Source organism: Rhinatrema bivittatum, chromosome 4, assembly GCF_901001135.1.
Source record: "Rhinatrema bivittatum chromosome 4, aRhiBiv1.1, whole genome shotgun sequence".
NCBI classification, from domain to species: domain Eukaryota; kingdom Metazoa; phylum Chordata; class Amphibia; order Gymnophiona; family Rhinatrematidae; genus Rhinatrema; species Rhinatrema bivittatum.
This window is the reverse complement of record NC_042618.1, coordinates 42,921,279-42,937,086: the sequence shown is the minus strand read 5'-3', so window position 1 is coordinate 42,937,086 and position 15,808 is coordinate 42,921,279. Positions and strand designations below refer to the sequence as shown.

At 44.8% G+C, this 15,808-nt stretch overlaps 1 protein-coding gene across 2 annotated transcripts in view; it reads right to left on the bottom strand.

Moving 5' to 3' along the window:
- The window catches only part of TDRD9 (tudor domain containing 9), a 292,409-nt gene that overhangs the window by 48,196 nt on the left and 228,405 nt on the right, over positions 1 to 15,808 (bottom strand). For both annotated transcript variants that reach the window (XM_029598050.1, XM_029598051.1), the window contains one exon: positions 10,976 to 11,128. In XM_029598050.1, the coding sequence (XP_029453910.1) occupies positions 10,976 to 11,128 (153 nt within the window). The remainder of the gene's footprint in view (positions 1 to 10,975; positions 11,129 to 15,808) is intronic.

Genomic DNA, 15,808 nt, shown 5'->3' with positions numbered 1-15,808 from the left:
AGCATCCTATTTCCAACAGTGGCCAATCCAGGCCATAAGAACCTGGCAAGTACCCAAAAACTAAGTCTATTCCATGTTACCATTGCTAATGGCAGTGGCTATTCTCTAAGTGAACTTAATAGCAGGTAATGGACTTCTCCTCCAAGAACTTATCTAATCCTTTTTTAAACACAGCTATACTAACTGCACTAACCACATCCTCTGGCAACAAATTCCAGAGTTTAATTGTGCTTTGAGTAAAAAAGAACTTTCTCCGATTAGTTTTAAATGTGCCCCATGCTAACTTCATGGAGTGCCCCCTAGTCTTTCTACTATCCGAAAGAGTAAATAACCGATTTACATCTACCCGTTCTAGACCTCTCATGATTTTAAACACCTCTATCATATCCTCCCTCAGTAGTCTCTTCTCCAAGCTGAAAAGTCCTAACCTCTTTAGTCTTTCTTCATAGGGGAGTTGTTCCATTCCCTTTATCATTTTGGTAGCCCTTCTCTGTACCTTCTCCATCGCAATTGTATCTTTTTTGAGATGCGGCGACCAGAATTGTACACAGTATTCAAGGTGCGGTCTCACCATAGAGCGATACAGAGGCATTATGACATTTTCCGTTTTATTCATCATTCCCTTTCTAATAATTCCCAAAATTCTGTTTGCTTTTTTGACTGCCGCAGCACACTGTACCGACGATTTCAATGTGTTATCCACTATGACACCTAGATCTCTTTCTTGGGTTGTAGCACCTAATATGGAACCCAACAATTGTGTAATTATAGCATGGGTTATTTTTTCCCTATATGCATCACCTTGCACTTATCCACATTAAATTTCATCTGCCATTTGGATGCCCAATTTTCCAGTTTCACAAGGTCTTCCTGCAATTTATCACAATCTGCTTGTGATTTAACTACTCTGAACAAATTTGTAACATCTGCAAATTTGATGATCTCACTCGTCGTATTTCTTTCCAGATCATTTATAAATATATTGAAAAGTAAGGGTCCCAATACAGATCCCTGAGGCACTCCACTGTCCACTACCTTCCACTGAGAAAATAGTCCACTTAATCCTACTCTCTGTTTCCTGTCTTTTAGCCAGTTTGCAATCCACGAAAGGACATCGCCACCTATCCCATGACTTTTTACTTTTCCTAGAAGCCTCTCATGAGGAACTTTGTCAAACGCCTTCTGAAAATCCAAGTATACTATATCTACCGGTTCACCTTTATCCACATGTTTATTAACTCCATCAAAAAAGTGAAGCAGATTTGTGAGGCAAGACTTGCCCTGGGTAAAGCCATGCTGACTTTGTTCCATTAAACCATGTCTTTCTATATGTTCTGTGATTTTGATGTTTAGAACACTTTCCACTATTTTTCCTGGCACTGAAGTCAGGCTAACTGGTCTGTAGTTTTCCGGATCGCCCCTGGAGCCCTTTTTAAATACTGGGGTTACATTTGCTATCCTCCAGTCTTCAGGTACAATGGATGATTTTAATGATAAGTTACAAATTTTTACTAATAGGTCTGAAATTTCATTTTTTATTTCCTTCAGAACTCTGGGGTGTATAGCATCCGGTCCGGGTGATTTACTACTCTTCAGTTTGTCAATCAGGCCTACTACATCTTCTAGGTTCACCGTGATTTGATTCAGTCCATCTGAATCATTACCCATGAAAACCTTCTCCATTATGGGTACCTCCCCAACATCCTCTTCAGTAAACACCGAAGCAAAGAAATCATTTAATCTTTGTACGGACATTGAAAGAATGGAAGCAGTTCAGGGCCTGTGACAAATAATACGCAAAGGTTTTTCTTCAGAAAAACCACAGGAAGGTTTAAGGAACTCAAAATGCATTCACTGGAAGTGACAAAGGAAAAGGGGATGTTACACAAAGGATTTTCTTCAGAAAAACCACAGGAAGGTTTAAGGAACTCAAAATGCATTCACTGGAAGAGACAAAGGAAAAGGGGATGTTACTAGCAGTGTTCCTTGGACTGGTTCTTTTGAACATTTTTGTAAGCGACATAATGGAAGGGTTGTCGGGAAAGGTTTGTCTTTTAGCCGATACCAAAATTTTAACAGGGTGGACAGCCAGGAAGAAGTGGAAAACATGAAGAGGGATCTAGCGAAGCTTGAGGTATAGTTTAAGGTCTGGTAGCTAACATTTAATGCTAAAAATGCAGAGTAATGCATTTAGGATGCAAAAACCCAAAGGGAGAAAGGTAGAGTATTGTAGATGTAATTCTTCTAAGCACAAAGGAAAAGAAGGATCCAGGGGTGATTGTATCTGATGATCTTAAAGTGACCAAACAAGGGGATAAAGCAACATAAAAGTCAGAAAGATGCTTGACTGCATAGGGAGAAGAATGCTCAGCAGAAAAAGGGAGGTGATACGGTTCTTGTATTAGGTCCCTGGTGAGACCTCAGTTGGAATACTGTGCACAATTCTGGAGATAGTACCTTTTAACGGATATAAACAGGATTGAGTCGGTCCAGAGGGCATCTATTAAAATGGTTAGTGGTCTTCATGCTAAAGCATATGAGGATAGACTTAAGAGCTAAACATGTACCTCCAACCGTTCAGTCCAGACCGCTCCTCCACTTCCAAGACTACCGTTCAGTCCTCCAAGCAATCATTTTCTCAAAAATTGAGAATTGTAATTCTCTTCTACTCTGCCTCCCAGCTAATACCATAAAACCCTTACAAATGCTTCAAAACGCCTCAGCCAGGATTCTGATAAAAACCAACAAAAGAAATCATATTACCCCCATCTTGAGAAACCTACACTGGCTCCCAATCAAGTTTAGAATCACGTACAAAGTATTAACAATCATACACAAATCCATTCACAAGCTCATTCCACTGGAACTCAATATTCCTTTTGGACCACACATACCCTTCAGACCGGTGAGAGCAGCTTATAGAGATACTCTCCTCGCCCCACCCATCAAAACCTCTTTAAATAAAAGAACTCTATCCACAGCGGGCCCCGTGCAATGGAACTCTCTACCTCCAGAACTCCGGCAGGAACTATGCCCGTTCACCTTTAAAAAGAGACTCAAAACTTGGCTATTCGAACAAGCTTTTAATTTATGCCAATAATTCCCTCTTACCTCACCTTATGTTCCTACAAGCTATTCTATCAGATTCCATCAGATTATATTTCAGTTTAGCATTCCAACTCTGCAGTCAACAAATCCAAATATGTGCTCCATGTACCGGGACTTTAACTATTCCAGTACGCACCTAGATATTTAGCCAGGTTAGTCTTAGCTCCACTATAGAATCTTATTACTTTATTATTTATTCGTTGTATGTTATTCCCCAGTTCCTTTTGATCCAAGTTTATCTCCCTTGTTCAATGTATTCGCATTCTTACATGCTTGTTAATGTTCTAATGTAAACCGAAGTGATAAGTAACTTTGCTACATAAATTTCGGTATATAAAAATGTTAAATAATAAATAAATGTACACTCTGGAGGACAGGTGAGGCAGGGGAGATATGAAAGACATTCAATTATCTCAAAAGCTTCCATATATAGGAGAAGAGCTTTTTTCAACGGAAAGGAGGCTCTAGAACAAAGGGTGGTGCAATGAGGTTGAAAGGGGGTAGACTCAGGAGCAACCTTAGGAAATATTTCTTTACAAAGAGGGTGATGATAGCATCAAACAGCCTCCCAGTGGAAGTGGCAGAGAAAGCAAATGTTGCTTACCTGTAACAGGTGTTCTCACAGGACAGCAGGATGTTAGTCCTCACATATGGTGACATCATCAGGATGGAGCCCAATCACAGAAAACTTCTGTCAAAGTTTCCAGAACTTTGACTGGCCCCTACTGGGCATGCCCAGCATGGCACTAACCCTGCAGCCAGCAGGGGTCCCCCTTCAGTCTTATTTGAAAGCTACAAGCAGTGCCGAAAAATAAAATAAGAAAACGAACCCAACACTGTGGGGCGGCAGGCGGGTTTCGTGAGGACTAACATCCTGCTGTCCTGTGAGAACACCTGTTACAGGTAAGCAACATTTGCTTTCTCACAGGACAAGCAGGATGGTAGTCCTCACATATGGGTGAATACCGAGCTGAGGATGTCCGAACATGCACCAAAATGTACCCAACGGCGTGCAACAGGCACAACAACTGGGGTGGAATTTGGTAGAGGGCATCCTGAACCCCACCGGGCAGGTGGAAGGGTGTTGGTACGTCACGTTGGAAATAGGTTACGCAGGACAGATTGGCCGAAGATGGAATCTTGTCTTCCAGCTTTGTCCAAGCAATAATGGGCTGCGAAAGTGTGGCGAGAGCTCCAGGTGGCAGCCCTGCAAATGTCAGGAAGTGGCACCGATTGTAGGTGTGCTACTGAAGTCGCCATGGCCCTCACAGAGTGTGCTTTAACACTGTCTTGGAAAGGAATGCCTGCTTGCTGATAGCAAAAAGATATGCAGTCTGCCAACCAGGAGGAGAGAGTCTGCTTATCCACAGGTTGCCCTAGTTTGTTGGGATGGAAAGAGACGAATAACTGAGTGCTCTTCCTGTGGGCAACTGTACGGTCTAGGTAGAACGCTAGAGCCCGTTTACAGTCAAGGGTATGCAGAGCCTGTTCCCCTGGGTTGGAGTGGGGTCTGGGAAAGAAGATAGGTAGTATGATGGATTGATTAATGTGAAACTCTGAAACTACCTTAGGCAAAAACTTAGGGTGAGTGCGGAATACCGCCCGGTCCTGCAGGAATTTACTGTAAGGCGGATAGGTAACTAGGGCCTGTAACTCACTAACCCTGCGAGCTGAAGTGATAGCCAAAAGGAAAATGACTTTCCATGGGAGATATTTTAGGTCACAGGAGTGAAGAGGTTCGAATGGTGGTTTCATGAGCCGACCGAGAACCAGATTAAGGTCCCAAGGAGGGGCCGGAGGACGGAAAGGTGGCTTGATATGGAGCAAGCCTTTAAGAAAACGTGTTACGAGGGATTGTACTGAAATAGGGACATCCCCGACACCTTTATGGAAGGTGGCTACCGCACTGACATGCATTCTGATTGAAGAGGTCTTTAGATCTGATTCCGATAAATGCCAGAGATAATCCAAAAACTTTGGGATTGGACAGGAAAAGGGATCAAGGGACTGTGAAGAACACCATGATGTATACCTTTTCCATTTATAGGAATAAGACTTCTTGTGGAAGGTTTCCGTGAAGCAATCAGGACACGAGAAACCGAATCTGAAAGGTTAAGTGGTTGAAGAATTAACCTTTCAACATCCATGCCATTAGGGACAAGGCCTGAAGATTGGGATGGCGCAGACAGCCGTCGTTCTGAGTGATCAGAAGCGGGTCCTTTCCCAAGGGAATGTGCCTGCGGATGGAGAGATCCTGGAGTATGGGAAACCACACTTGGTGTGGCCAGTGAGGTGCTATCAGGATCTTGGTTCCCTTGTCCTGACGGAGCTTCACAAGGGTCTTTGAGATAAGAGGAAGTGGAGGGAATGTATAAAGCAGACCGGCTGTCCACGAGAGGGAGAATGCATCTCTGGGCTGAGAGCGCTCGCTGCGAATGAGGGTGCAATAATAGTCTACTTTGTGGTTTTGAGGGGACGCAAAGAGGTCTATTTGGGGATAACCCCATTGCTGGAAGAGAGAGGTCGCTACCGAGGGATTGAGCAACCACTCGTGCAGTTGGAAGACACGACTTAAGTTTGTCTGCCAAGACATTGTCCACTCCCGGCAAGTAGGTGGCCCTGAGGTACATTGAGCGGGAGAGTGCTTCCGCCCAAATCTGCTCAGCTTCCTGACACAGAAGGAAGGAGCCTGTGCCTCCCTGTTTGTTGATGTACCACATGGCCACCTGATTGTCCGTCTGAATCAGGATGACGTGATTTGATAGGCAATCATGAAAAGCTCTGAGAGCATATCGCATTGCTCGAAGCTCCAGGAAATTTATCTGGTGTTTGGCTTCCTCTGGAGACCAAGATCCTTGTGTCTGTAGATCGTTCACATGAGCTCCCCAGCCGAGGTTGGAAGCACGGTGGTGAGAATGAGTTGAGGATCTGGTAGGTGAAAAGGCAGTCCCCGGAGGAGATTGTTCTGATCTTTCCACCAGGCGAGAGACAGACAGTGTGTCGGTGATGTGGACAATGGATGACAGAGGCTGAGTCACTTGAATCCATTGTGACCTCAGAGTCCAATGCATGACTCATGGCCAGGCGGGCCACTGGAGTGAGATGGACTGAGGACGCCATGTGTCCGAGAAGGACAAGGAATTGCCGAGCTGTTGCTATGTACTGAGACTGCAACTGGTGAGCGAGAGACACGAGGGTTTGCACTCGTTGTCTAGGTAGAAAGGCTTTTGCCTGCACGGTGTCCAAGTCTGCCCCAATGAAGGACAAGGTTTGAGATGGGACTAAATAGGATTTCTCGTAATTGACGAGAAATCCTAGAGAAATTAGAGAGTGTGTAGGGTCAAATCCAGGGACGATAGAGCGGCTTGCTGGGTTGGGGCCCTGATTAACCAGTCTAAATAGGGATAGACGTGAACACCTTTCTTGAGAAAGGCTGCGACAACTACGAGACATTTGGTAAAGACTCGTGGTGCCGATGCTAGGCCGAATGGAAGCACCCGGTATTGATAGTGCCTTGGGCCTACTAAAAACCAGAGGTACTTGAAACGAGCTGGAGCTATCGCAATGTGGATGTATGCGTCCTGGAGGTCCAGAGAGCGAAGCCAGTCTCCTCTCTGTAGAAGCGAGCCCAAGGTTACCATCTTGAACTTTTCCCGCTGGAGGTACTTGTTGAGGGCACGTAGGTCCAGAATTGGACGAAGTCCCCCGGATTTTTTGGGGATCAAAAAGTACCGGGAACAGAACCCTAGGCCTTGTTGCGAAAGAGGAACGGGTTCTATTGCTCTTAACTGGAGAAGAAGGGAAACCTCCTGCTCCAGAAGGACAGAGTGGTCGGTTACTCTCCACGCTTGTAGAGGTGGGGAGTCCGGTGGAAGAACAAGAAAGTTGAGGTGGTAACCCTGAGCAATGATTGCTAGCACCTATTGGTCGGTTGTGATTGTTTGCCACATTCCATGAAAGTGGCACAATTGACCAGGCTGTTGCTCTCCAAGTGAAAGTCAAAAACCTGAAGCAGGCCCCGGCTGGGGAGCTGCTTGAGGCTTTTGCTTCCGGGGCTGGCGAGGCTGAGATTTTTGATAAGGCCTCGTAACTCGGGACCTTGTTGGTGGGGGATAGTACTTCCTTGGGCGGAAGAATGACTTCTTTGAGTCCTTCTTGAAAGGCTGTCTAGAAGGGAAGTCAAAAGGTATCGATGAGAGCTGTTTGAGGGTCTCATGATGGTCCTTTAATTCAGTCACTATTTGCTGAATTTGTTCACCGAATAGATTATCTCCTATACAGGGCAGGTCAGAGAGCCTGTCTTGTACTTCTGGGTGAAGGTCAGAAGACTTGAGCCAGGCCCAGCGTCTTGCCAAAATGGCAGTTGCAGACACTCTAGTGGAGGTGTCGAAGATATCGTAAGCTGTTCTTATCTCATGCTTTCCTGCTTCAAACTCCTTGTTGACAAGGGTTTGAAGATGTTCTTGGAATTGGTCAGGCAGGATTTCGGAGAAGTCCTGTATTTGCTTGAAAATGACCCTGTTGTATTGGGTCATGTACAGCTGGTAAGAAGCAATTCTGGAGATGAGCATGGCCCCTTGGAATACTCATCGACCAATATTGTCTAGGAACTTGTGTTCCTTGACAGGAGGGTACAGGAGTGTGGCTTCGTCCTTTTTGCTTTCTTTTGAGCTGATTCTACCACAACTGAGTGGTGGTCAAGCTGAGATTTTTGAAAGCCAGGGGCTGACTCTACTAGATAAGTAGTGTCAGCCTTTCTGTGTACTGGGGCAATGGATCCAGGGTTTTCCCAGTTCTTTTTGAGGAGGTCAAGAAGAACTTGATGAATGGGAATAGAAGTGATCACTTTAGGGGCATCCAGGAACTGGAGAAACTCCATCATCTGGTGCCTGTCATCTTGCTCAGTCTGAAGTTGAAAAGGGACCAATTCCGACATTTCCTTCACAAAATTAATGAAAGAGGTCCTCTGGAGGAGAACGCTTTCTACTTTCAGTAGGAGAAGGAGGTGAAGGTAAATCATCTGTGTCTGTGGAAGTATCATCACCCCAGGTGTCATAAGGATCAGCAGGCTGACCTGTAAGACGAGAAGGGGGTTGGATATCCAAAGGGCCCAGCTGAGGCTCCGAGAAAATCGAAGGAATCACCGGGGGCACTGTGGACGCCCTGGGGGGCGCATCTGTGCCGGCATAGAAGGCGCCGATGTGCGTATCGCCCACGATGAAGGAATCGGTGGCGAGGGACGACATGGCATCGATGGCTGAGGCACTACTCCCGAAGGAGGAATGCGGAACGGTGTTTCTATCCTGATGAGACTGTCATCAGGGAATGCACCGGAGCCATCGGAGACCCGGAAATCACCGGAAGGGCAGTCATGAGCGCCTCCTTCCGGGATAGCAGCGGTGCCAGCGCTGCTGGAATCGGGTCGGTGACCGGTTCCACTCTCTGTGCCGGAGGGACCTGGAGTCGTTGCGTCGCCTTGTCGATGGCCTCCTGGACCAGCCGGTCCAGTTCTTCCCGGAGATCTTGGTTAATCAGCCCCGGCTCCGTGACGGAAGAGGGAGGCTGAGGCACAGTCGGAGGGACCACCTTTACAGGCGGAATCGCGACTCCCAAACCCTGATCGGGTGAGGGTGGCCTTGATGTCCCGGTCGCAGGAGTGGTCGGTGCCGTTCGGTGGTGGCTCGGACGATGGTGAGGTCGATGATTTCGCTCCCAACGGTCCGAGACTTACGATGCCGATGTTTCTCCCTACGATCCCCTCGATCTGAGGGGGAGAAACGGGAGTCGATGGCCGTGAAGACGTCGATGGTGGGCGGCTCACCGGCCGGTGGTCGATACTGGTGCGACTTCGACGGTGCCAGTTCCGATGTCGTCTATGCGATGGATTGGTGTCGGGGTGTGAGCACGGAAAAGGAGTCCCATCTTCTCCATTCTGGCTTTGCGACCTTTCTGTGTCATGAGGCACATTTGGTGCAAGTCAGGGACATCATGCTCACAGCCCTACTAAACACATTACACAGACTCCATGAGGGTCTATGATAGACATGGTGCGAGTACAGTCTGGGCACAGACGGAAACCAGACGCCATGGCCATAGAAAATCGAGCTGTGGTACGGTCGACGGCCCGTAGGGCCGCGAGGGCCAAACTCGACGGTAATCGATTAAAAAAAACTTACTGGAGTATACCATGGCCTGAGAAAAGTTAGAGGCGGGACCCCTGTGGGGCAATTAATTTTAATTAACTCCGTAAGGAAATTCCTGTCAGGATCTCTTCAGAGCTCCTAAACCGCGAGGCTACTGCTGCGCGGAAAAAAGCAGACTGAAGGGGGGACTCCCTGCTGGCTGCAGGGTTAGTGCCATGCTGGGCATTGCCCCAAGTAGGGGCCCAGTCAAAGTTCTGGAAACTTTGACAGAAGTTTTCCGTGATTGGGCTCCATCCTGTGATGGCACCCATATGTGAGGACTACCATCCTGCTTGTCCTGTGAGCAAAACAGTATCTGAATTCAAGAAAGCATGGGATAAATACAGGGGATCTCTAAGGAAGTGATGGGAATTATAATGGACGGGAAAACTAAATGGGCCATATGGTCTTTTTCTGCTGTCATGTTTCTAGGGGAGATTATGGAAGCCTACTAAATATTTGAATGTTTCTATGAAGTAATATAACTTTCCATAAAAACTGAAATTCATGGATGAGGGAGTCACGATATGAAACTGAAGGGTGGAAGGCTCAAAGGTAACATAAGGAAATACTTCTTTAGAGGGTGGATACGTACACTAACCTATCAAAAGAGGTAGAAGTAATCAAAACCGTAATACTAATTAAGTATGCCTAAGAATAATGGTAAGAGCAGAAGGCAAAAATAATGGGACAGGAGGAATGCCTTGGTTTTAGACTAGTTAAAGAAAGCTATATGCTCAATTACTACAAACAGTAGAAGGTCAAAAAATGGAGAAGACAAAGCCAAGTTACCCTGCAAGATGGTACAACTGTGTCATGCTCCCAAGAGGTGGCAAGTAATGTCCACCAGCATGAAAGAGCATAACTGAGGGGAAGCAGCAGCAGCAGACAGTTCCTTAGAATGAGTTGAAGGTGGCTACAAGTTCCTAGCTAGGGAGGAGCAATATCCTGCAGGAGGTGAAGCTTGTATAACTGACAGCTGGGAGATATCCTCAGCTAAAGTAGTGTATTACAAGGGAAACTAAGCATTCTGGGTGGGCCACCGACATCTACTATTCCATTCTGAAGAAAAGTTATATTTTTACGATCTTCAGTTATTCACATATACTATCTCCAGTGCTAATAAAGTAAAAACAAAAAAACAAAACAAACAAAAAAAAACCATACTGAAGCATAAGCTTTTCATCAATGACAACTTTCTATACACAGAATAAAATAAGGGTATACAGTGCACCACAGTCAAAGCAGAGTGAAAATTGGATTGTCATGCTTACATAACTTATTCAAAGCAAACAGGTAAGAGATGAATGTGGGGGGATGGTCACTTCAGCTTGCTAAACTGCAAGCAGAACACTAGTTGCAGATCAGCAAATCAAAATCTCCCTCTCACCTTTGTCTGCTATAATAAGCCAAACAGGGGGGAAAATTAGTAGCTGTCCAGAACAGGAGCAGGTAAACTTCAGTCCTGGAGTGCCACAAACAGGCTAGGTTTTCTGGATATCCACAATGAATATGCATGAGATATATCTGCATGCACTGCCTTCACCATATGCAAATATTTCTCATGCATATTCATTGTGGATATCCAGAAAGCAGAGCAGTTTGTGGTACTCCAGGACTGGAGCTGTCTTAACCCCTGGTCTGGAGTTTAGATTTCTTAAGCAGAATCTCTCTTGTTACCGTACCTTGCAGTTTGGATTGCCAAGCTTATTTGCTGAAAAGCTGTCCAACAAAAAATCGAGGAGGTATTTTTTGTCCTGCCTGGTATGACACGACGTATACGCATTGTCAGCTTTTATTGCAGAGGAAGACAAATCCTTCAGCAACTCGTGGTTTTGCTTAAAACACAAAAAAAAAAAAAGTTGTTAAAAGGCCAGAGCAAATTTTAAAAAGTTGACAACCACCTTAACATATTAAATTTTATAGATATTATAAACAGTTTGTGCTTGCTTTTTTTTTATACTGGTTTGGAATAAGCAAATGTTGCTTACCTGTAACAGGTGTTCTTACAGAACAGCAGGATGTTAGTCCTCACCTATGGGTGACATCAGGATGGAGCCCAATCACGGAAAACTTCTGTCAAAGTTTCCAGAACTTTGACTGGCCCCTACTGGGCATGCCCAGCATGGCACTAACCCTGCAGCCAGCAGGGGTCCCCCTTCAGTCTTATTTGAAAGCTACAGGCAGTGCCGAAAAATAAAATAAAATGTTACGAACCGAACACATCGGGGTGGTGGGCAGGTTTTGTGAGGACTAACATCCTGATGTCCTGTGAGAACACCTGTTACAGGTAAGCAACATTTGTTTTCTCACAGGACAAACAGGATGGTAGTCCTCACATATGGGTGAGTACTGAGCTGAAGATGTCCTAACATGCACCAAATGCACCCAAAGGCGTGCAACAGGCACAACAACTGGGGTAGAATTTGGACGAGGGCATCCTGAACCCCACCGGGCAGGCGGAAGGGTGTTGGTACGTCACGTTGTAAACAGGTTACGAAGGACAGACTGGCCGAAGATGGAATCTTGTCTTCCAGCTTTGTCCAAGCAATAGTGAGCTGCAAAGGTGTGGAGAGAACTCCAAGTAGCAGCCCTACAAATGTCAGGAAGCGGCACCAATCATGAGTGTGCTATTGAAGTCACCATGGCCCTCACAGAGTGTGCTTTAACACGGTCTTGGAATGGAATGCCCACTTGCTGATAGCAGAAGGTTATGCAGTCCGCCAACCAGGAGGAGAGAGTCTGCTTACCCACAGGCTTCCCTAACTTGTTAAGGTGGAAAGAGACAAACAATTGAGTGTTTTCCCTGTGGGCAGCTGTACGGTCTAGGTAAAACGCTAGAGCCCTTTTACAGTCAAGGGTATGCAGAGCCTGTTCTCCTGGGTTGGCATGGGGCCTGGGAAAAAAGGTAGGTAGTATGATGGATTGATTAAGATGAAAATCCGAAACTACCTTAGGCAAGAATTTTGGGTAAGTGCGGAGTACCACCGGTCCTGCAGAAGTTTAGTGTAAGGCGGATAGTTAACTAGAGCCTGCAAGTCACTAACTCTGCGAGCTGAAGTGATAGCCAAAAGGAAAATCACTTTCCATGTGAGATATCTAAGGTGACAGGAGTGGAGAGGCTCGAAAGGTGGTTTCATGAGCCGACCCAGAACTAGATTAAGGTCCCAAGAAGGGGCTGGAGGACGTAGCGGAGGCTTGATGTGGAGCAAGCCCTTCAAAAAACGTGTTACAAGGGGGTGTACTGATATAGAGACATCCGACACCTTTATGGAAGGCAGCTACCACACTGACATGCATTCTAATGGAGGAAGTCTTAACACCTGACGCTGATAGATGCCAGAGATAATCCAGAAATTTCTGGATTGGACAGGAAAAGGGGTCAAGGGACTGAGAAGAGCACCATGACATGAACCTTTTCCATTTGTAAGAGTAAGCTTTTCTCGTGGATGGCTTCCGTGAAGGGATCAGGACACGGGAAACCAGCTCAGAAAGGTTAAGTGGCTGAAGGATTAACCTTTCAACATCCATGCTGTCAGGGACAAGGCTTGAAGATTGGGATGTCGTAGACAGCCGTCGTTTTGAGTGATCAGAAGCAGGTCCTTTCCCAAGGGAATGTGCCTGCTGATGGAGAGGTCCTGAAGTATTGGAAATCACACTTGGCGTGGCCAGTGAGGTGCTATCAGGATCATGGTTCCCTTGTCCTGACGTAACTTCAAAAGAGTCTTCGAGAGAAGAGGAAGTGGAGGGAATGCATAGAGCAGACCCGTTGCCCAAGAGAGAGGGAGAATGCGTCTATTGGTTGAGAGTGTTTGCTGCGAATGAGAGAGCAGTAGTTCTCCACTTTCCGGTTTTGTGGGGACGCAAAGAGGTCTATCCAAGGAGATCCCCATTGTTGGAAGATGGATTTCGCTACCGAGGGGTTGAGAGACCACTCGTGCGGTTGAAAGACACGACTTAGCTTGCCTGCCAGCACACTGTCCACTCCCGCAACCAGGTGGCCCTGAGGTAAATCGAGTGGGAGAGAGCTTCCGACCAAATCTGTGCAGCTTCCTGACACAGGAGGAAGGAGCCTGTGCCTCCTTGTTTGTTGATGTACCACATGGCCACCTGGTTGTCTGTCTGAATCAGGATGACTTTGAGAGGTAATCTTGAAAGGCCCTGAGAGCATATCTGATTGTTCGAAGTTCCAGGAAATTTATTTGGTGTTTGACTTCCTCTGGAGACCAAGAACCTTGTGTCTACAGATTGGCTACATGGGCTCCCCACCCGAGGTTGGAAGCATCGGTGGTGAGAATAATTTGAGGATATGGAACCTGGAAGGGCAATCCCTGGAGGAGATTGTCTCTCGCCTGGTGTAAAAATTAGACCAAACGGAGTGAGTCTGTGATGCAGACAATGGCAGATAGAGACTGAATAGCTTGAGTCCAGTGAATGAGTCTCATAGCCAAGCGGTGAGAGCAACAGTAAACAATAAGCAACCAGATGTCCGATCTTGTAAGAATTTATTATATTGAAACCAATGTATGCAAATGTGCCCGACTCCAGCCGAGTTTTGCCCTCTTTCAATAGGGCTGCATCAGGGGCTAAAAACATACAATAACAATAAATAATATGAAAATGAATAAAACTAATAAAAACATATAATAGACAAACATTTAAAATGAACATATAAAATGATACATATAAAATGGTAACATAGATAATTGTAATGTGAGTATTAAAACCGCAAGATCAAAGTGAACATGGAAATGTGTAATAAATATATAAACTGTAAAACCTGCACAGTAAAATTAACAATCTCCAGCTAAAAGAATGTGAACAGTATATAAAAATGCATATTGCCTTTATCACTATATATTGTTAATAGGAGTGCCGTTAAATATATAAATGTCATAATTTATTTAAAAAGTTTTTTATACATTAAAGAGCTCACCACATCTGTGAAATAAAAAGATAGAACAAGGACAGGAAAGAAGTGTAAAAAATAAAATAAGTGAAGAGCATATAAATGCTTACTCTTTGCATGTGTCAGTGCTATTGCTTCATCAAAGAGTTGTATACATGAGCTATGGGCAATGCCTATGGAATTAATATAAAAAGTATAAAATCAATTGCAAAGATCGATATTGGTATTGTATTACATCACATCTACAACTGGACATGCCATAACAAGAAAAGGCACAATATGCCGGAACCTTAGGTATTAATATTACTTTTGTGACTGACGGAGTCTAATGCCATCTTGATATCACTAAACAATTAAGTCTGACTAAAATAACTACATAATGCAAAGTAATAAATTCCGACTGACAATATCCTTGTAGGAACTGGATCTTATTTATTTATTTAGCATTTTTCTATACCGACTTTCCAATAACAAAATTATTGATCAATTCGGTTTACATTTTAAACAATAACAACAATGACAAGTAAATGTCTTACAATGAACAGGTCGAATTAACTTGGATTAAGATATATGGGGGTAATAACATAATTAACATGAGCGGTGCCTAATATAGGCTAGAGGCTGGGTTTTAATGATAGACTGCCAAAGATAATAGACTGCCAAAGATCATGTGATTTCTAGAGAAGATCTATATAGTTCTCTAGCGTGTTACCACTGAGGGGATATTGGCAGGGATATTTCGCAGGTTGATGTTATGGGAAAGCTTGGTTGAATAACCAAGTCTTGAGTCTTTTTTTAAATGTAGTGGAGCATTGCAGTGATCTGAGCTCTGATGGGAGAGAGTTCCAGAGTTTAGGCCCAGCTGTGGAGAAAGCTCTTTTACTTAATGCTGACTTCATCGGTGGAATTTGAAGGTTGTTTTTGTAGGCTTGTCTCACTGGTCTGGAAGATGTGTGGAGTTGGAGAGGGAATGTGAGCTCAAGTGGTGCCAGGTTGTGTATTGCCTTGTGGGTTAGTGAGAGCACTTTGAATAGTATTCTGAATTTGACGGGAAGCCAGTGTAGGCTTTTTAAGATGGGTGAGATGTGGTCTCTTTTGTTGGACTTGGTTAAGATCCTCGCTGCAGCGTTCTGCAGCATCTGTAGCGGTTTTATGGCGTTGGCAGGGAGACCCAGTAGAAGTGAGTTGCAGTAATCTATTTTCGTGAGAATGATTGCTTGTAGCACTAATCGGAAGTCTTTGAAATGTAGGAGTGGTCTCAGTCTTTTTAAGACTTGTAATTTGAAGAATCCATCCTTTACGATGTTATTTATGAGTGATCTATAATTCATTTGGTTATCAAGTATAACTCCTAGATTTCTGACTTGTGGGGTTATTGTTAGTTGAGTTGACATGATGGTACTTGGAAGTGTGTAGGTTCCGTTTTGGGAAATGAGGAGGTATTCTGTTTTGTTTTGATTAAGGATCAAGTTGAGGTTAGTGAGTAAGTTGTTGATGGCTTGTTGGCAAGAGTTCCAGAAGTCCAGTGTTTTTTGGAGAGATTCAGTAATTGGAATCAGTATCTGAACATCGTCTGCATATAAGTAGTGGACGAGATTCAGGTTGATGA